Genomic DNA, 22,274 nt, shown 5'->3' with positions numbered 1-22,274 from the left:
TCTGATGTTGACACATCTGTTGATATCTTACTTCCTCTGACAAGAGCTGAAGCATCAGCAGTTCTGTGTTCCATAGTTCCTAATGACACTGGGCTTAATCTGACAAATCTGTTTAAGCAATGATGCCTGCTTCTGTCCAGTTTTGTAATTCCATTTGATCATTTGTTTGTCTACAGCAATTCTTACAGTAACTGTGTCACCTATCTCAAAATGTTAAGAGTACTGGTGTCTTGTAAATTGTTCTTTTATTGCTGAGATAACTTTTAATCGCTTGCCAAATGGCCTGAGCTACTACACCTAAGTAGTATGAGCATTTCCACAACAGAATCTTCGTTGCTAGGATTTGTCATGCAATTATTCCAGTTTGATTCACAATTAAATTATCAAGAAAAGGGGGTTAGCACAAAAATATATTTTAAAAGAAATTTACACTTGTGTAATCATATATTTGTCTTACTAACTAAATTTTGAGTTCAAAGAAAATGAAATCCATTAAGACATCCCATGTTGAAATAAATAAATGGAAACAAGAATTCAAGATTCCCTTTTGAAGCCTAACCTAATCATTCTGCAGTTCAGTCTCTTGTCTTGCTTTCTGTGATGCTATAAATGTTGCATTGCATGCTCAAAATAACACAGTTTCATGCTAATGAGTTAGATGATGGGTAGGAATGCTATGTGTCATAGCATTGCTATCCATTGTCTAATCCATGTTCTGGGCAAGGCAGCCTCAGTTTCATCGTGGGTAGCAGTTCTTCATTCCCTTCCTGTGGAACTGAGCAGAACTTAATCTTGTAGGTTACTTTGATGGTTATCTCTAAACTCCTGAGCTTTTGTACTTCAGACTTAATGAAAGAGGCTGCATTAGCATTTGGGTTTCTTTTTTTCTTCACATTCTTGGACAATACAAGACATTTAAATACCTGGTTGATGCTAATTTGCACAGTTCTTGGTCTGTACATTTACCTATATTACATGAGATACTTTTTAGAGAGCATACACTATTTTTTCACATTTGGAAATGTTTGTTAGTCTGAAATCACTGCAAATCCTATGTACAATGTCTCAGCTTTGATATGCCAAAATCCTCTCAAACCTATTGTGCAAGCATAATGCACTAGACAGGGGAAGCTTGTGCATTGCCTGCAATTTATGAGCCTAACTCCTGAAAAGCCTTTATTATTTTTATAACCACGTGGAGTAGGAAAAAATAGAGTGTCTGCAGCACAACACTACAGCAAGTAGCTTATGTGACTATTTACCATGGACATAGTGAACACGATATTGATGAAGGTGATGTGTTTCTTTTCTCAAGCTACAATAGATTACAGGCTAAACAAACTGATAAAAAAAAGAAGCGTCCTTCAGGTGAAAGACAAATCAGGCACAAATCTAACATGTTGCTCACAAGGCTACAGACACACAAATACAGTGTGTCATATTCTAAAAAAACCAGTCTCCTATTGATTTTCAGTGAAGTTTTAAATCAAATTTGAAAATGTAATTTGGGGCCAAACCCCAAATAAGCTCTAAAATGGGATTCTGGAAGATTATTAAATTAAAAACAGAGGCTTAACACAGTGGCTGCCTGTAGCGTTCACCGCATATCAAGGTGCCACAATTAGATCACTGATCAACCCCAGACCAGGGAAAGAGACAGGTAATACACACAGTGTGAGCGCCAACTTCCGCCTTTTATTGTGCAGTCAATTCCTTTTATACTAACCAGGGTAGGCAGGATTACAGATACAGCATAAGGCTGCGACTAACCCTCTAACTTTCCGTGACATCGCGAGATCTTCCGAACGCCGAACCGTACAGCTGCCAACATATGGAGGTCTGAAAACTCCCTAGCAATCTGTGGTTTTCCCAGCTGCCCATTCTTCTGGCATGTACCTCTAGTTCCATCTTTTGCGTACACAGAAGCCTGTTCCACTCTGAGCAGGTGAGATAGTAAGAGATGGGAAATCTGTACAGAGTACTACTCTATAACCCACTGAGTATCATGTAGCTTACTGCTTACAACACATGTGCAAGAACTGAGAAGCAGCCATTTAGTTCCTTTCCAGCTTAATGGAATTCAAATCCTCAGTCCTGGCTATGCCATTTTAGGCACCTAATTTTTCTCAGTCATTTCTAAAAGGTCTAACTATGGAATTTGGTTTGGTTTAGCACCCTTGAGTCTAGAATGCAGTTATTGCTTTCCTTGCTTTACAGCATATATGTTTTAATCATGTTCAGCTTCAAGTTTCTGAATTCATCAGGTTTTTTAGAAAATTGCATATGGCAATGTTACATCACAGCATGAACATGGCCCTTCTCATAAGTATGTAAGCTAGATATTAATTGTGTGTCTATATATCAGTGTAAGGGCTGAGAAGAAAAGAGCCTGTTATAAAAGAAGAGCAATGACAGCAGAACTGGTGATTTTTAATGTCTGGATTACTTATCAATGCATATAACCTCTATACCCTTTAGATATTTGCACAATACCAAATGAAGCAATAGTAGACTTGTAATTTTCATGCAGTTACAGAACCTCTTGGGGATCTTGAGAAGTAAAACAACTTGGAAAGGAGACAAGTTGACAGTCTGTCTAAATGTTCACTTTACTAGATGACACATCAGTGCTTAAATGTCTGGTGTTTTGTTTAATTAGGATTGAGTGTATTTGGCATGATAAAAAGGTTGTTAGTTTCACATACATAAAGTAACTTCTGAGGCTGCAAGAACAAAAGTGTAAAAAACATTTTGGTGCTTATAAAACATCTGTGATTGTTTTTAAAATTTATAACTTTGTGTATAAGAAATGGAGATTAACAGTGAAATGAATATTAAAAGGCATCAGTTCTTCATAATGGGTGCATACTTGACAATCAAAATGGGAAAAAAATGTTTGCTGAGATATTATATTGGATAAGTTTTAAGGAGAAAATGAAGATATTCAGAAATTTGTTGGAAAAAAGATACGAATTCATGACAGAGATGGCCTTATGCCCGTTTACTCAAAAGAATTATGATTCTTTAACAGATATGCACTATACTGATCCATTTTTTAGAGCTGTTACTGTCTGTCAAGTAAGAAATAACTTCTCTGAGGTCATGACTATGCTTTCCTTCCCCTGTGGCCAAGTATACATTTAGGAAACTGCACTAATATAGGATGTCAGGTAAATTGTCAGAGTGGTGCCTGGGGAGTGCTTACACAGTACTCATTAGTAGTGACAGCCGTTCCTTTAGTTCTTGGATTGACGCTTATAAATTCTGGTGGAAAAAAGTCCACCACTGTTAAAATAACCTGCCATGTCTTTTACTTTATTTAGATAGAGGGACCATCCAAAGGTATGATATGTACTATTTTGGAATGGAAACAAGGAGGAAAAAATATGAATAATAAAAAGTTAAACAAAGCTCCTGTGTTTGTAATGTGTTAATTATCATAACCCATGAATTCTTACAAAGAGATGTTTTATGGTTTCTGTGGTTTGTCTAAGTAACCACCTATTTGCTAGAACATGCATAAAACCATTTTATGAATGTGAAATGTTTGTTTCTCATTTTGCTCATTCTTTTTTCAACCTTTCTGTCTCCTGAAAATTTACAACAGGGGAAAAAAAAGTTTTCCAGTTGTACAACTTGGTAACTGTTTCAGTTTTGCAAATGTTTAGTTGCTCTTGCTGTTTCTTATAGTGGTATAATATTTTGGTGTGGACAGAAGCAGTAGATGCAGTTATTAATATAGAAAATGGATTACCTGCACATTATGGTCACAAAGATTGCATAGTGGTGGTAGTGGTGGAGCTCTTTTATCTTACGCAAGCCCTTGGGGTATACCATTTGAAATGAGCTAACAAAATCATTCTAATGAAATATTAATGTTTCCTGGGAATGAAACAGAAAACATGAAAAAAACCCCAACCACCCCAAAAAGTAGAGCAGAAAGGATGGACTGTTATCACTAACACACATAATTTATAGGGGATATGGAGGAGACTGTGCCCCTCTATTCAAAACAATAGAAAGTGATTATCAAGCATAAAGAAATAATATTTTATGTTCTTAGTCTTTTGGGCCTGTAATTTGTAACGCTGTCCTAAAACCCAGGTACTTGAAGCGCTACATACTGTTCAAAATACGGAAAGACATAGTTACTGCTTTCCCAGAGAGTGTTGGAGAATGGCACAACCAAATATGATAAGTAACAATAACATTAGCTCATCAGCCAACAAAGTGGTAAAAACCAGTTCTAACAACAGCACATATGCTTTTAATAATTTACATCAGTTTTTCTCTGAATGCTCCTTATTGGTCTGATCATGTTTTGCAGACATCAGAGCAAAAGTACATCTTGAAAAGACATCAGATGTACAGTTGAGATGGTTGTTAATCAGTTTAAGAATGAATCAGTTGTCTGATGCATGAGCACACAAGAAAGTATACATAGTTCATATTAGAAAAAAAGACAATAATTTAATATTGATTTTTTACGTTTTTCAAGGATTTTCCCTTGCAGTACCAGAGATGAGCAGAAGGGTGTAGTGTAGCAGTTTTTTTAAAGTCTGTGGCTGGATTCAAGAAATTTAAACTTGGTTGAATGAAGATGGTGAAAGTGGTAGAGGGACTTGTAGATACACACCATTATCATTAATAGTGATTGTGACACTGGGTTTGTGACTTCTTATTTTGGCTTTTGCTCACAATTGTGGTGAGTTCTTTGAAAAAGACATGTTTGGGTGGAGCAGCCTGGAGTGGTAGGAAATAGTGTGATTCAGTGATTTAGGGACAGTAGTCTCCAGAGACGGGACCTTCTTTCCTTGGGAAGACTGCAATGTTTACTGCAGCTCAGGATGTTGAATACCTGAAGCCAGTAGAAGAGACCTGGCACCTTCCACAAATCCATAGTGGATGTAGATTTGTGTATCCACTTTCTGGATGATTCCTTGCTTTAAGTCATACCATACTGGTTGTTCTCCTCAGTTTAACATTGCTTTTTTAATTAATTTATTTTTTTACAAAGCACAATCCATATCCAAACTCAGGAGACTGAACATAGGGGAGATTTTGCTTAGATTCAGTTTGAGTGTACTCTAAGAAAGTTGTTGCTTGCCCCTGAAATGGGAACTTCAGGGCTACATAAAACTGCTATTTCATTCAGCTCGCTGGGTAAACATAACATTTGCATGCTGCAGGATATTAAGACTATAAAACAATGTTATTTATATTATGGTACTTACCCTATTGCGCAAAAGGCGTCAAAGTGCATAAAGAAATTTGTTTTGATAACCAGAACGTTAAAGTGAAAAAAGGAGTTACTAACTTTTTTGATGCATTAACCGGACAGCCCCCTGCCAAAAAGAAAAAGAAAAAAAAAAGAAGAGGGAAATAAAAAGAAAGAAAAGCTTGTGTTTGTTTCCTCTCAGGCCATATTTTATGCTAAGGAAACTGGCAGGAAGCCAACATAATCAGGATGTATCTCAGTGGGCAGATTCTCATAAAAATAAAGAAACAAAATGCCTTCCTATATTAACTGATGAGTAAATAATATTGCCTCTGGTTGGAATGCTCTTGTAAAAATATTGTGCTTTTAATTATGGATGTTTACTATCTACACCTTAAAGCTTTATTTCATCATTCCCTTACAGCTTCTATCGCATCAACCTGTAACGATCCTGGGACACCACAGAATGGCACTAGATACGGAGACAGCAGAGAGCCTGGAGACACTACCACCTTTCAATGTGACCCTGGCTACCAACTTCAAGGACAGGCTAAAATTACATGTGTGCAACTGAATAACCGATTCTTCTGGCAACCTGATCCTCCTACATGCATAGGTAATAAGATGAAATGTTAGTCTCTGTTTAGGATTAATACAGATCAGATTTCTTGTTCAACTAGTGGACATATGATGCTCATGCTGGAGTGATGCTCTTTGCAGAACCCAGTTATTTCGTACTTATGGTTACTGACAGCCTCATTCTCAAGATTAACACTATTTTTGGATGTCATTTTCTCACTCTATTTTTTAAACATCATGCAAGTTTAAAATTGACAAAGTCTAATAGAAATAATTAAATGGAAGAGGTGATTTGGATAAAAAAATTCTTGTTGAAATGTTCTTATTAGAATGGTCTTCTATGTAATAATTTAGTTACATAAACTGTAATCCATTATTTATTCTGAAAATTGTCTGAATTTTCTATATACTAAACACCAATCCTGTGCAGTCCCTAGGAAGCTAAAGATATTTTTTCTGAAGCAGGATGCTTGTTGGGAAAGGTAAATTCAGAGAAGGGGGTCCAAGTGACAACACTGTTGAAAGAATTGAGATATATTTCTATAAAACCAGGAGACGGTGGGAGATCTTTCTCTGAAACAAATTTTGATTCTTGGTTCCATAGTCCTATATGGCATAAAGGTTTCTCTGAGTTCCTGGTCAGTAGAAGAATAATTACAGGCTTAGAAGTCTTGCTCAAATGTATTTTAAGGTCATCAGTGTAGTTCTTCTAAAATTCTAAGATTGAGTTAATCAACATCTCTGAAAAATCTGCTAGGTATAGTAATTTTTTAAATCTTTATGATTTTGTTGCCTATTGATTTATAATTAAATGAAGACTTATTTTAATAATTGTAAAACCCAGATACAATACATTTTAATAGTGGTGGAATAAGCATAATGCTTTTTCTTTCTCCAAGCCATTTTGGGAAGGCTCTTTCCAAAACAGCAAATCCCCAAACAACTGCAGTGCCTTTGTTTCTCTGAAGTGTTTACGGATATCTCAAAATTACTGGGAAGGATTTGGTATAATGCAAGATAATGTCTCTAACTCCATATCATCTAGCATAATTGTAGCAGCATATAATCTGAACATTGTCTTCTGGATACCTTGTGTGCAATGTATAAATAGCAGTATGAAAATGTTTACTAAATATACTGGGATTATTCACAGATTAAAAATATTTAAATAAAAATAAAAAATAAGACATCTGGTGCCTAAAGGTCTAGAAGATTCATGCTCTTTCTGTTAATACCAATTATAATCACTCCATATTTCTTTACAGTCTAGTAAAAAAAATCCAAAACATGAAAGAAGGAAATAAAGAAGGAAAGAAAGAGAGAGAACATTTGGGCAAAAAGTGTATACGTATTGTTATTCTTTCATATACTCAAGGTGACTTTGAATGGGAAAGCAGATTAAAGTAATCTTTACTGTAGACATGACAATATTAGAAACCTTAAGGGTTCTGTAAAGCCATTAGATGTCATTTAAAAAATTTCCATAAAGTCCTTATTTCAGTATGCTGACTTATAAATGAAAAATGATTTACATTTAATAACTGTACTCCTCAGTACTCTGAACATTGTGTGACTTTCATTCCTGATTGTTTAATGTTTTCTGCTCTATTTGTACTTTATAACTTTGATAATGGTTATCTCAGTCTGAATCATCAGCACACATAAGGAACATGTGAAATGTTTCCTGGAACTGTTATTTGTGAATAAAACCAAAAAGAAATAAAAAATTAAAAAAAAAAACCCACAACAAAAAAAACCAAAAAGCCACCAAAACCCAACACAAAACCCCCATACACTGGATCAAAAATAATAAATAAAATACCAAAACTATAGACACAAAAACCCCTAGATACACATATATATACACTAAGTGTTTAAATACACAAACAAATAAATAAATACTGGGGGGGGGGAAGTTTAGTTTGTTTTCATAAATAACATGAGGGGAATGTGTTCATTAATGTTTTCATTTGGGTTAGGAGCATGGTTTCCAAGTAAATTTTCTTGCTCACGCTTTAGTTCATGATGTTGAATTTTGTTGGAGCTTTTGAATGAAACTAAACTGCAAGATGTGCTCTATGAGTGCATCTGATATACTCCAACTAATAGTAAGCATTCAGTCCATTGGACCAGACTAGAAATAGCCTGAAAAAAATCCTTCTTTAAAATGTTAATGCAGACTCCAAATCCTTAGTACCAACTGTTTTGCACTACAAATGTGTTCCTATCAGTCTGCATGACTTGGTAATGTAGATGAAGCCTGTGTTAACTACTGTGCTTCTTAGTTAGATTTCTATGTGATTATCATCTTTGGAAGTTGGATTCCTTATCTGTTTAAAAGTAAATTCAATTTATGGTAACTAAATGAATGCATTTGATTTTTGATTTGGGTAATAACCTTTACTGAGTCAATCAAACTGTTTTGTGTTACACCTACGGTGAAAAGAAACTGCATCCTGAATCCTGCTATTGAGCTTTCCCAGTTCTTAAAGTAATTCCAGTGCATAAGAAATACTTCATCTTGATAGAGAAGTGATTAAGTAACAGCGAGAATATACAGGACTTCCTATATAACTTCATATTTTTATTTCTTTAGAAAGAGCTTTTCTCATGCTTCTTTTGAATAGGAACAAAGCTCACTTTTTTAAGGAAAATATAAAAATGTTTGCTAGCTGGAATTGGGAAAGTTCTATGTTGGTTTTTTTAATTATTATTATTTTTGGTAAATGTAGAAGTCAATTTACTCCTATTTAACTAGGAGTTATATATATAAGCTACATATATATAAGCTAATATGTTCTTGTGAATTTAACTTGTGACCATATTCCTATTTCTTTTTACATTGTGACAGCTGCATGTGGAGGAAACCTGACAGGCCCGGCAGGAGTTATCTTATCACCTAACTATCCACAGCCTTATCCTCCTGGAAAAGAATGTGACTGGAGAATAAAAGTGAACCCTGACTTTGTCATTGCCTTGATATTCAAAAGGTACCATTTCTAGATGAATGCCTCTGTTTAAAAGGATTTTAAATGTCACATCTAAAAATGGCATCATTTATCACTTCTTAAAGCTTCTAATTATATTCTCTGGCTAAGTCCTGAAGCATACATCTAACACATGCTATATCATTGCTTCCAAATAACAGAAAAGAAAATAATATATTTTTATGGCACTTTTGATATCAAATATATTCCTGAGAAACAAAACTTTCTTTGACCTGTGCAATAAAAATCTTTGAAAAACAATGTAAATTTGTAGAAATGCTTGATTTATGTTGTTGCACCTTATAGTAGAGTCTTGAACTGTAGTGGAAACTCTAACTCAGTTTTTAAACTTTTTTTACAAATACAGTCTAAATACCCTTTACTTGGAGTGCCTAGATCAGGAAAAACAATTGGTCTACTTAGTCAAGACATAAAAGACATCTAGATAATGTTGTCTCATAATTTTAAAAAATTTTTACTTAGTGTTCCATCATCAACCTATATTTTTTGCATGGATTTTTAACACAAATTGAAGTTCAGGGATATAGTCATATTCATGTGTTCAGTTTATCATTTCTATTTGAATCAGGCCTATATAATCATCTTGCTTGCTATATCTGTGGATGTAAATGCAAATTTTTTTCTTTTTTTTGATTCTCTGTCCTAAGTTTGATTTTTAAGCTAAGAATGGTAACATTGCTGTTGACTTCAGTGGGATGGTGATCAATTCTGATTCTTTTAGGAAGAGATGATGGCATGTTCAGAACTTTGTTGTGTAATATTTGAACACTTCTTTTAAAAAAAAACAAACAAACAAACAAACAAAAAAAACAACCCAACACCAAAACAACAAATACCCAAACAATTTCTTTCACTGACTGATTGCAATGTGTTTTCTAATAAAATATTGATACACAAGAAATTAAAGAATTAAAGCCTAAGGTACTTGAAATTATATAATCAAGAATATGATAATTCTGTTCTTCAGGTATTTTATCAAATAGCATTAAGGGATAAGAATAGTCCTCAACTAATTACGCTCTTGAAGATGCACATGATAGGTGTGGTAAGCACCATATTTCTGTGGACTGCCTAAATTATCAGCTCAAACGCTCCATTTCAAATAAGATGAAAGAAACTTACAGTTAGTGAGTATTCAGGTTTGTTTGTGAATTCCATTTTAAGGAATACAAGTATGAGCAATATAATGGAATTTGCAGTTTATGCTATACTTCCAGTACATTTTATAAATAATTTCAGTCCATTAATACACACTGGACTGCCTAAGTCTTTCCTAAATGTGATACTCTCTGCTAGAAGTTCTTTAATTCTCCAGACAGAAATCTTCCTTAGAAATCTGAAAGAAAAGGTTATGCTATGTCTTCCCAGGTTGTTGGCACTACCTTTTACAACATTATCTGATGTTGGAGAATATTCTTGGAAACTCATTCATTTCTGACTGATAGTGGTATAAGGCATTTAAGGTGTAGATTGTGGGGTTGTTAATTTTGGAAATATTTTTAGAAAACTGAAAAAAAAAAAGAAAATTGGAATACAAATTAAGAGGGAGGGGAGAACCAACACTGTTATCTGTATACATATGGGTATCGAACAGACCAAATGGAAGACTTTGTCTGCTTTTCTTTTTTAATAAATACTGTATTTTTAATATAAATGAACCATAAGAGTAATATGGATTCATATTTAACAAAAAGGTTGCAAATACATGCAGGTAGCCTTGTAGTAGAGAAGTAAATTGACATAGTTTTACAAATATATTTAATGTTAGAACACAAAAAACTTAATGCACTATCACAAACCCCCTCTGATTTATATGAAATGTCAGTGCTGAAATAACTCCATCTCTGCAATTCTTTCAATAACTTCCTTGATTTTTAGACTAGACTAGACTATTTCTGCTGGAAGGGACCTACAGTGATCATCTAGTCCAGCTGCCTGACCAGTTCAGGGCTGACCAAGAGTTAAAGCATGGTATTAAGGACATTGTCCAAATGCCTCTTAAACACTGACAGGCTTGGGGCATCGACCACCTCTCTAGGAAGCCTGTTCCAGTGCCTGACCACCCTCTCAGTAAAGAAATGCTTCCTAATGTTCAGTCTAAACCTCCCGTGGCGCAGCTTTGAACCATTCCCACACATCCTATCACTGGATCTCAGGGAGAAGAGCTCAGCACCTCCCTCTCCATGTCCCCTCCTCAGGAAGCTGTAGAGAGCAATGAGGTCGCCCCTCTGCCTCCTTTTCTCCAAACTAGACAAGCCCAAAGTCCTTAGCTGCTCCTCACAGGACATTCCTTCCAGCCCTTTCAGCTTTGTTGCCCTCCTCTGGAGGTATTCGAGGACCTTCACATCCTTCTGAAATCATGGGGCCCAGAACTGCACACAGTACTCCAGGTGAGGCCGCACCAACACGAATACAGCAGGATAATCCCGTCTTTTGAGTGGCTCGTTATACTGTGTTTGATGCACCCTAGGATGGGGTTTGCCCTCTTGGCTGCCAGGATACACTGCTGACTCATACTGAGTCTGCTGCCGACCAGCACCCTCAGATCCCTTTCTGCAGGGCTGCTCTCCAGCCACTCCTCTCCCAGTGTGTACTTGTGCCTGGCATTACTCCGTCCCAGGTGCAGAATCCAGTATTTTGAATTGTTACATTTCATCCCATTAGTGATTGCCCAGTGCTCCAATCGATCTAGATCCCTCTGCAAGACATGTCTTCCTTGAAGAGAGTCAACAGCACCTGCCAGTTTCGTATCATCAGCAAACTTGGTAATGGTGCATTCAACTCCTGCATCCAGATCGTTAATAAATACACTGAGCAGAACTGGCCTTAGAACTGAACACTGAGGAGCACTGCTGGTGACAAGTCACCAGCTAGATGTAGCCCCATTCGCTACAACCCTTTGAGCTCTGCCCTTCAGTCACTTCTTCACCCAGCACACCATGAACCTGCTCATCCCGCAGTTGGACAACTTGTTCAGAAGGGTGTTGTGAGGGACAGTATCAAAACCTTAATAAAATCCAGGAAAACTATATCCACTGCCTTCCCTTCATCCACTAGGTGGGTGACCTTATAGTAGAAGGATATCAAATTAGTTAAACAGGACTTTCCTTTTGTGAACACGTTGACTGTGCCTGATGATTGCATTATTCTTTAAATGCCTTTCAATAGCACCCAGTATAATCTTCTCGACAATTTTTCCAGGAACTGAGGTTAGACTGACAGGCCTGTAGTTCCCTGGGTCTTCCCTCACACCCTTCTTGTAAACTGCAATAACACTGGCTAACTTCCAGTCAGCAGGGGCTCCCCTGGCCCCCAAGACCTTTGATAGATGATCGAGGGGGGTAATGTTTCTTTGACATCTGCAAAATCTTTCTTAACATACCATTTTCTGTTTATTTTATCTAACATTTTTCATTCTTAGGCAGTAGGTTACAGCTAAGGCCTGTACTATTCTCAAGGAACTGGCTTTGAGAAGACAGCACTGTCTGCATAGGATGAGAGTGCCTGTGTTTTTATCTTTATGTTGTCTCAGAACTCATCTCAATTAAATTCCTCTGAAAGACATTTCGTTTGTATTATCTTCATAATTGCTTTGTATAAACATATAAATGTCATCAAATATGCATAGCATAGATGGTTTAGTGAGAATAATAATTCACTTTATCATAATTCCCTGATATAATTTGGGTATGAACAAAGGCAAGTTCCAGGATAGTGGTCTTTCTGTATGAAAGCCTCTTGTTTCTAAAGTGGTAAATTTGTGCTTGTAATGGGTGGATTTAATATCATCGACTTTAGCCAACTAAAAGCTGGACTTTTAATTTAAGCTACTTGTCTGGATCATGGTCACTGGTAAGAGGCAGCCTTTCTGCAGCAGGTGATTCATTCTATCTTGAGAAAGGTGTTTAGGATAGGTGGGAGGATATGCTGCTTTTTCACTGACTGTAGACAGAGTCTGCATGATGGCCTGATAGTAGATCTTTTGGAAAGCTGAAGGTGTTCAAATCAATGGTAAAGAGAACTCCATTGAAAGTTGGTAAATTTTCACTGTGAATCATATTTTAAAAGACTTTTATTTCTTGAGAAGAAAATGTGTTAGGCAGAAGACTGCAGCCGTAGTCACAGTAGTGTTTAACTCATGAAAAAGAAATGAAGACTTAATTCTCTTTTTCCTTTATTTTCAGTTTCAGTATGGAACCCAGTTATGATTTTCTACATATCTATGAAGGGGAAGATTCCAACAGTCCTCTAATTGGGAGTTTTCAAGGCTCACAGGCTCCTGAAAGAATAGAGAGCAGTGGTAACAGTCTGTTTCTGGCTTTTCGCAGTGATGCTTCTGTTGGAATGTCAGGATTTGCCATTGACTATAAAGGTACTGTTCTCACCATAATCTATGGAAAGATAAAGGGAAAGAAATGTCATCTGGTATTTACTGAGACTCAAATCTGTTTACTTCTAGATGTACTCATACTGAACTGCCAAATACCTCTTTGCATCAATGTAGGTTTTCAAAACTATTTTCTGTAAATCTGTGGAGGAACACAGAAATCCTCTTTCATAAAATCTCTCTCACATTACTTACGCACGTTTTCATCTTCCAGAAAAAAAAGTAGAGATAGAAGATGCACATCACAAGTAGCATTTGAAAGAGTTGTAGAATAATGGAATTGTCTAACCCAATTAGGATACATGACTGCTGCTACTTCCTTACTGATACTTACCAATACATTTTCCTTTCCACTTTGTTGTTGAATCTACATATGCATTTTTTAATAACTACTGCAGGACAATATTTGCATTTTTTGGCAGGGTATCTATTACAAGCCAGAGAATGGGTTATGCTGACTGTTTATTAAAGAAAGACACACACTCGCTTCAAATGCTGGTTTCTTTTCTGGTCACAGATGCTGTCTCTAGCTTGATTGTCATCTCTGCTGAGATTTATTAAGCTGTTTTTCATTAGCAGAGGTGCTGCCTCAGTTTTTTATTCTTGACATGGAAGCAAACTACATTAATGTACATGTCAGAAATGAAGGAACAAAAATATCTAAAGAGTATAGAAATAACATACCAATAAAAGAGAGGGAGGTTAAAAAGAACTATTAAATCATTTTTATACTTAGTCTTCATCTTTCATTCGGCATTATGCATTATTCTCCACACTGGCAAGGCTTTTCTTCCCAAAGTAATTGTCATATTGCCATAGATGAAATCTTAGTCTGTTTGTTCCTATCTAAACTTGAAACAAAATATAAATAAAATGGGAAAACAGTTTGTTCCAGGAAGTCTTGTTGGCCTGCAAGGGAAGAAAATGACAAGTTGAGCAGGAGATAAAGAGAGAAAGATGCCTGTTGAAAATGTGCGTACACATTTTCACTACGGGCATTTTTTTTGTTCTCAGCATAGTCTGATATGTGTGCATCTATGCAATGGGAAGTTAAATGAAGTAATAAGAAAATAAAAATATAACATAGAAGAGCAGAACAGTATATTTTTAAAAGTTATTATATGCAATGGGCACTATATTTGTGCCTAAGAATTCAATATCTTATTAAGTACATTATTTAATATTTTATATAAAATTGATAGAATCATAGATTCATAGAATGGTTTGGGTTGGAAGGTACCTTTAAAGGTCATCTAGTTCCAACCCCCCTGCCATGGGCAGGGACACATCCCACTAGACCAGGTTGCTCAAAGCCCCATCCAACCTGGTGGTGAACACTTCCAGGGATGGGACATCCACAGCCTCTCTGGGCAACCTGTTCCAGTGCCTCACCACCCTCACAGTGAAGAACTTCTTCCTTACACCTAATCTAAATCTACCCTCTTTCAGTTTAAAGCCATATACCCCTTGCCTTTTCACTACATGCCCTTGTGAAAAGTCCCTCTCCAGCCCTCTTTAGGTACTGGCAGGCTGCTATAAAGTGTCCCTGGAGCCTTCTCTTCTCCAGGCTGAACATCCCCAACTCTCTCAGCTTGTCTTCATCAGAGAGGTTCTCCAGCCCTCTGATCATCTTCATGGCCCTCTTCTGGACTCGCTCCAACAGGTCCATGTCCTTCTTCTGTTGAGGGCCCCAGAGCTGAACGCACTACTCAGGTGGGATCTCACGAGAGCGGAGTTGTTGTGGTTTAACCCCAGCCAGCAACTAAGCACCATGCAGCTGCTTGCTCACCTCCCCCTCCCCCGGCCCCAGTGGGACAGGGAGGACAATCGAGAGAAAAAAAGAAAAAAAAAAGAAATAAAACTCAAGAAAAACAGGTGATGCACAATGCAATTGCTCATCACCTGCTGACCGATGCCCAGACAGTCCCCAAGCACCGATCGGCCCCTCCCGGCCAACTCCCCCCAGTTTATACATGGAGCATGACATCCTATGCTATGGAATATCCCTTTGGCTAGTTCGGGTTAGCTGTCCTGGCCATGCTCCTTCCCAGTTTCTTGTGCACCTCCTCACTGGCAGAGCATGGGAAACTGAAAAATCCTTGACTTAGGATAAGCACTACTTGGCAACAACCAAAACATTAGTGTGTTATCAACATTATTATCATAGTAAATCCAAAATATAGCACTGTACCAGCTACTAGGAAGAAAATTAACTCTGTCCCAGCCAAAACCAGGACAGGAGTAGAAGGGAAAAATCACCTCCCTCGACCTGCTGGTCACACTTCTTTTGATGCAGCCCAGGATATGGTTCGCTTTCTGGGCTGGAAAGGCACATTGCAGGGTCATGGTGAGCTTCTCATCAACCAACACCCCCAAGTCCTTCTCCGCAGGGCTGCTCTCAATCCACTCATTGCCCAGCCTGTATTTGTGCTTGGGATTGCCCTGACCTATGTGCAGGACCTTGCACTTGGTCTTGTTGAACTTCATGAGGTTTGCATGGGCCTACCTCTCAGGGTCCCTCTGGATGGCATCCCTTCCCTCCAGTGTGTTGACCACACCACACAATTTGGTGTTGTCAGGAAACTTGCTGAGGGTGCACTCAATCCCACTGTCCATGTAGCCAACAAAGATGTTAAACAGCACCAGTCCCAATACCACCCCCGAGGAACACCACTCATCACTGGTCTCCATTCAGACATCGAGCTGTTGACCGCAACTCTTTGAGTGCGACCATCCTGCCAATTCCTTATCCACCGAGTGGTCCATCCATCAAATCCATGTCTCTCCAATTTAGAAACAAGAATGTTGTGTGGGACAGTGTCAAATGCTTTTCACAAGTCCAGGTAGATGACATCAGTTGCTCTTCCTTTATCCACCAACACTGTAACCCTGTTGTAAAAGGCCACCAAATTTGTCAGGCATGATTTTCACTTAGTGAAGCCATGTTGGCTGTCACCAGTCACCTCCTTATTTTCCATGTGCCTTAGCATAGTTTCCAGGAGGATGTGCTCCATGATCTTGCCGGGCACAGAGGTGAGACTGACTGGCTTGTAGTTCCCTGCGTCTTCCTTTTTTCCCAGCCTTCTCACCACCTCCTCTAGCTCAACCACCTGCTGCAGGAGGTCCTCCACCTGGGCACACCTTTTGCAGGCAGCTCTGCTGCCTGTCCCTGCCCCAGGACAAAGGTCTTGGCCCTTCCTGGGGTCTGAGGTCCGCGCTGCAGCCTCTCCTTTCGGCAGCTCCGTCTGGGTGGAGGCATCGCCCACCGCTGGGGTAGCAGGTGCAGACCCCCCCGCCGGAGCCGCAGCCTGTGCCCTCAGATGAGTGCCCACCGTTCTGCCTTGAGGCTTAGGTAGGGGGAGCGCCCTCGGCCTGCGCAGATGGTGACAGAAGGGTGGCTGGGTTCTGTGCACCTCAAGCCTCTCCGCTCGGGCAGTGGAATGCCCCTCCTTCGAAGAGGCGCCCTCCCGCGCCACACTCTGCGTGCCCGCTCTGGTCGCCGGTGCTTCCGCAGGCTGCCCTTGGTGGGAGCAGGGCTGGGCGCCATTACGCCTGGCCCTGCCCACGCCTCCTCAGCCACTCTCCCTCCGGAGAGCTGCTGGCTTCTGGCGGGCTTCCGCACGCCCCTGGAGCTTCCGCGCTCCCCTGAGGTTCTGCGGCTGTGGATCCCCCTATGCCCCCTTAAGCCCCAGTGGTCCACTTCGCTGCGGAACATGCCTGAGGCGGAGCTGATCGCCTTGGTGATCTTTACGTTTGTGATCATGGACATCTAGTTTTGTTTTTTGGTAATATTCCTTGAGTATTTCATTAAAATACCTGTTTTATTAACATTTAATAAGGGAAGGAGGACATGCTGTAAACTTCAACTATGAATTTGACTCTGGAATTTTTTAATACAAAATCTTTGCTTCCTGTAATGAACTTCTATTTGTTACGTGCGTCCTTCCCTCCTAAAGAATTCACATATTTAGCAAAATATTACTTAGAGAAGTAATATTACATGATGTTTTCATAGATTTTGAAAGGACTGAGTTGTGTGTGAGCCTTTTGTAGAAAAAAGTATTGCATAGTCACTGACAGTATAGTAATACTAATATTTTATTTTCATTTTTTTAGTTATAAAGAATGTTCTGTGCCTAAATCCTTCCTATTTGAAGATCATCTCAATCATATACTTGAAACAAAGTAATTACTAATATGAATTATTTCTCCCATCCCTTTTCTTTGTATTTTAACTTGCCAAAGATGGTGAATGAATTGCTAGTCTTGTTAACATTGCTGTCTGTACTCACTTCGACTTAAAGATTTTGTACCTATTAGCTCATGCCAGAAAATAACTGGTGCGCTTATTTTGTCAGCCTTCAAGCTTCAGTTATTATTAGATCTTCTTAAATATAAAGCATGAAATAACAATATGTTTTTAATGTGTAAATTATTCCATTGTATGGCAGCTTTCTAACCAGAAGTTTTTGAGTACTGGTGACTTGGTTAAAAAACATAATAGTCTTAAAAGTGGTGAGTTCTAGAAATGGTAGTTTTTCTTCTACATTACTAAACTTTATTGGAGTCATTCAGTTTTTAGAGAGTTCTACTAACAAAAGGTAGGAAGAAAATGCTGCTGGTTAGGTCCTCTCAGTATAAATTCCTTGGTCAGCTAACCAATGTAATGCAAACATCCATGATCTTGTAGTAAACATACAGAAACAAGAAAAATATTTTTATAAGGTGTAGAAAATGTAAACTACTTTAATTCATTTTAACAGAAAAGCCACGGGAAGCTTGTTTTGATCCTGGAAACATCATGAATGGGACAAGAATTGGAACAGACTTTAAGCTTGGTTCAACTATTACTTACCAGTGTGATTCTGGATATAAGATTATCGATCCTTCAACTATAACTTGTGTAATTGGTGCAGATGGAAAGCCAGCATGGAACAGAGCATTGCCTTCTTGTAATGGTATGTACCGTTTTCTTACCATTTCCCTTGTCCCCCCAGTGAATTCAGAGTTTCTCAGTCCCTGAGGCTATAGTATTTCTACGCATATAACTTGTAATAAAAATATTGAAGTTAAAAAATAAAAATTATGATGATATGAGTTTTGGACTATAGCTTAGCCACTAATGTCTTTAAATTCTGAAATCAACACATATTGTTATGTTCATAATAATGATTACAATGTAATATGTAAGTTTCCATGGTTTCCCCTTTACATCAGTTTTAGTGGAAGGCTTTGTGATCTGTATGAGAATCATATAAAATAGACTAAATAATAATTATGAAGGATTACTGGCCTATCTGTTTTTTCTTTTTATTCTCCTTGTATTGTCTCTTGCCAGTTTATTGTTTCTTAGGCTGCAAGTAGAGGGTAGTCCTTTCAACAAAATGGAGCTTCAATATATGACTGATTTGTAATAATAGGGATTTAACTGTGCTCCCACATAGTCTCAAGATGTATTGTTTTCATGTATTACCCTCCCAGTGATAGTAATTTAGAACTGCATTTTAAAAGGATATAACAACTTAAACTATGCAAATACTATTTGAATTGTGCTCAGAGTAAGGAGTGGGGCTGGAAATAGGTTAAGTTGTTAGATCTAAGTTGTTAGACTATTTCCAGGCATGATTTTGATCCAGACCTTATAACACTCTTTAAAATTTCTTTGTCACAGTGCAGGAGTAAGCATGGGACAGAGGCAGTTCTTGGTAGGCCACCCACATTTATTTCTGAAAGTGAGAGTAGTAGTACTAGTACTATTACAGGTATTTGCTGTGGCAAATCATGCTGTTTGGTGTCAAGGCCAAAGAATAGGTTCTTGTAGTGTTTAGTGTCCAATGTAGCCGTAGCCTAAGTCTATGTCTATACTCCTAAAGAAAAAAGGCATGGGAAGCTGATACAGTGGGTTGCTGATTATCCATACTGCTTAATTGCTATTTCTCTGTATGACTTCAGCTATGAAAACATCACTCTACTAGACTTCAGTACAAGTCTCACATTATTTCAGGCACTTCGGATTGTAATCCCTGTCCTGACACACACACAAAACCACACAAAATAAGAATCATAGACTCCTTTAGGTTGGAAAAGACCCTTAAGGTCATCGATTCCAACCATTAACTTAACACTGCCAAGTCCACCACTAAACCATGTCCCGAAGTGCCACATCTACACGTCTTTTAAATACCTCCAGGGATGGTGACTCAACCACTTCCCTGGGTGGCCTGTTCCAATGCTTGACAGCCATTTCAGTGAAGAAATTTTTCCTCATATCCAATCTAAACCTCACCTGGTGCAACTTGAGGCCGTTTCATCTCATCCTATCACTTGTAACTTGGGAGAAGAGACTGACACCCACCTCACTACGACCTCCTTTCAGATAGTTGTAGAGAGCGATAAGGTCTCCCCTCAGCCTCCTTTTCTCCAGGCTAAACAACCCCAGTTCCCTCAGCTGTTCCCCATAGTACTTGTTCTCCAGACCTTTCACCATCTTCGTTGCCCTTCTTTGGACTTGCTGCAGCACCTCAATGTCTTTCTTGTAGCGAGGAGCCCAAAAGTGAATACAGTATTTGAGGTGTGGTCTCATCAGTGCAAATATATACCCGTACATACACACACAGAGGCACACATACACATTTTTATTTTTTCATATATATATATATACACACATGCACACATACATATGCACACATATGTATATATCTTTTAAACTCCTCTTTTCAGAGGTGGGCAAAATATCCACAGAATTATAGGTTATGCCAATTTAAAGAAGGGTATGGAGATTGTAGAACTACTCTGTGAAGAAAACCAGTCATTTACTAATGAAACAGAGAACCCAGAATAATTCAAAAGTACGCATCGTTTATTTCCAAGCCTTTCAGATTAGAGCAACAGGTCAATAGCTGCATGCTAAATAGATTTTCCCACAAAAAGTGAAATTACTCTAGACACATTTCTATTATTAATAACATTACTGTTATATACCTATCATTATTATATATGCTTATTTTTGTATGCACCTGTTATTATTATTGTTGTTGTTTTGTTGTCATTTTTATTATTATTAGTTTGAATCACAGGGTATTAAAGTATCAATTTGTGTAGATTTTAATTTAACACCTGCAAGCGTGGCCCTGAGAGCACAGATGGATCTTAATTGCCCTGACCAGCTTCAGCTGGGATCTCCACTTACAGCCCCAGTCCAAAGGCCCAGGAGTTCTATTTAAACTCAGCCCCGTAGCCCTTCACTCCCTGTCTGAATTATGTTATATGTACTAGTTTAAAGTTCTCTTTCTGACCCTGCCTCCTGGATGGTCCTCAACCTACACTGTAGTTAGCTATCTCCTGGATGGACCCCTGTACATATTATCACTGAAGTTGGAAGGGACCTCTGGAGATCAACTACTCCAACCTCCTTGCTCAAGCAGGGTCACCTAGAAGAGACTGCTTAGGACTGTGTCCAGCTGGGTTTTCAATACCCCCATGGATGGAGACTCCCCAGCCTTTCTGGGCAACCTGTGCCAGTGTTTGACTAGTCTCACAGCAGTAAAGTCTTTTCTTGTGTTTAGAATGGAATGTCATTTTAATTCATGATCATTGCCTCTTGTTCTGTGAGTGGACACTACTAAGAACAGTGGCTCCTCCCTCCTCTTCATTTCCTCCCATCAACTATTTATACACATTAATAAGATCCCACTGAGCCTTCTGTTTCCTACGCTAAACATTTCCTAGCCTCACCAGTGCTGAGTAGAGGGGAAGGATCACCTCCCTTGATGTTTTGGCAAATGATCTTCCTAACACTTGGCTCAAGAGGCTGATGGCCACCTTTGCTGTAAGGGCACATTGCTGGCTCACGTTTGGCATGTTGACCACCATCAACCTAAAAAAAAGAATTAGGATGGATCTTTTTTCCTCAAGGGTTGTTGTTTCAGTACCTTTGTTTATTAAAAGATTTTAAAGAAAAATAGCAAGTGTTTTTTTCCCTCCATCTGGTGAATATTTAGAGCACATGGAACAGCAGGATGATTGTTTTGCTTATAAAGAGTGCAGAACACAGCTTTTGCTTTGACATTGCAGTAGCTTAGCTTTAATATCTTATGAAAGTACTTTTGTAGAACAATTATATTTTGCATTATTTAAGAAGTTGTTATAAAACACTGAGTAGTGTAGAAAAAGAAAAATTACCTGTGGTTCACCTTGTAAACTGATATACTTTTCATCTTGTTTTTTGGGCTGTTTGTGTCCTTGACACAAAATTCAAATTTAAAAATCAACATTTATTTTCTTAATTTTTTTTTAAATAGAATGAACATCCTATTTCTTAAGAAATAATTTGCTATAAAAGTACTATCTATTTCTATAACACTTTATAAAATATGAAATAAAAACTTGGGGGAAATGTTCTTCTGAATCCTCTATTTTTTATACCAAGAAATAAAAGTCTAGAACGGACAGACAGAGCTCCTACAACAATACCTGTATTTTAACAAAAAAGATATCAATACCTCACACGGAATTCATTTTGAGGATCATCCAATAGATAATTAAAAATCTAAAATTTTACAGGCGATTATTTTTCAACATAAATCATTTGGTACTTTATTGACAATAACTTAATATATGTAACTTTCTTTTGATTTGTTAAAATTGTTCTATATTTATACAACACGAATGCTGAAACAAGGGATAGAGGATAAATTAGTTAGCCATAGCTCTGAGATGTCATTTTAATTTTCTGCCTCAGTAATTATAATTCTTATTCCAAGGTGACAATTAATGCAGTAGTGGGATGCTTGTGATACCTATTCTAAATAACACTGGGTGTCTAAAGAAGCAGAAATTGCTAACTGAAAGTTTGGGTGTCTTGACACTGTGAAATCTGATTAGAACTAAACTGGAATACATGCTTGTGAAAGTACTTTAAGTCTGTTTATCTAGTACAGATTACTGTGTGTTGTATTTTTAAACACATACTCTTATGGCTTCAGTTAAGGTGTGGAGGTTTTAAAAGTATCATTTACATGGCTGCTACACTTGTGTCTCTAGTATGGAGTAAACTGTACTAGATAAACACATATTTATCTAT

At 37.9% G+C, this 22,274-nt stretch overlaps 1 protein-coding gene across 1 annotated transcript in view; it reads left to right on the top strand.

Annotated features, from left to right (window-relative positions):
* The window catches only part of CSMD1 (CUB and Sushi multiple domains 1), a 1,233,014-nt gene that overhangs the window by 995,775 nt on the left and 214,965 nt on the right, over window positions 1-22,274 (top strand). The window contains exons 27-30 of the mRNA XM_069805938.1: window positions 5,643-5,834; window positions 8,649-8,787; window positions 12,990-13,177; window positions 17,956-18,150. Of these exons, the coding sequence (XP_069662039.1) occupies window positions 5,643-5,834; window positions 8,649-8,787; window positions 12,990-13,177; window positions 17,956-18,150 (714 nt within the window). The remainder of the gene's footprint in view (window positions 1-5,642; window positions 5,835-8,648; window positions 8,788-12,989; window positions 13,178-17,955; window positions 18,151-22,274) is intronic.

The sequence above is a fragment of the Haliaeetus albicilla genome, chromosome 18 (genome assembly GCF_947461875.1).
Source record: "Haliaeetus albicilla chromosome 18, bHalAlb1.1, whole genome shotgun sequence".
In the NCBI taxonomy this organism is placed as follows: Eukaryota; Metazoa; Chordata; class Aves; order Accipitriformes; family Accipitridae; genus Haliaeetus; species Haliaeetus albicilla.
Note: the sequence above shows the minus strand (reverse complement) of the source record. Positions and strands in the feature narration are given on the sequence as shown.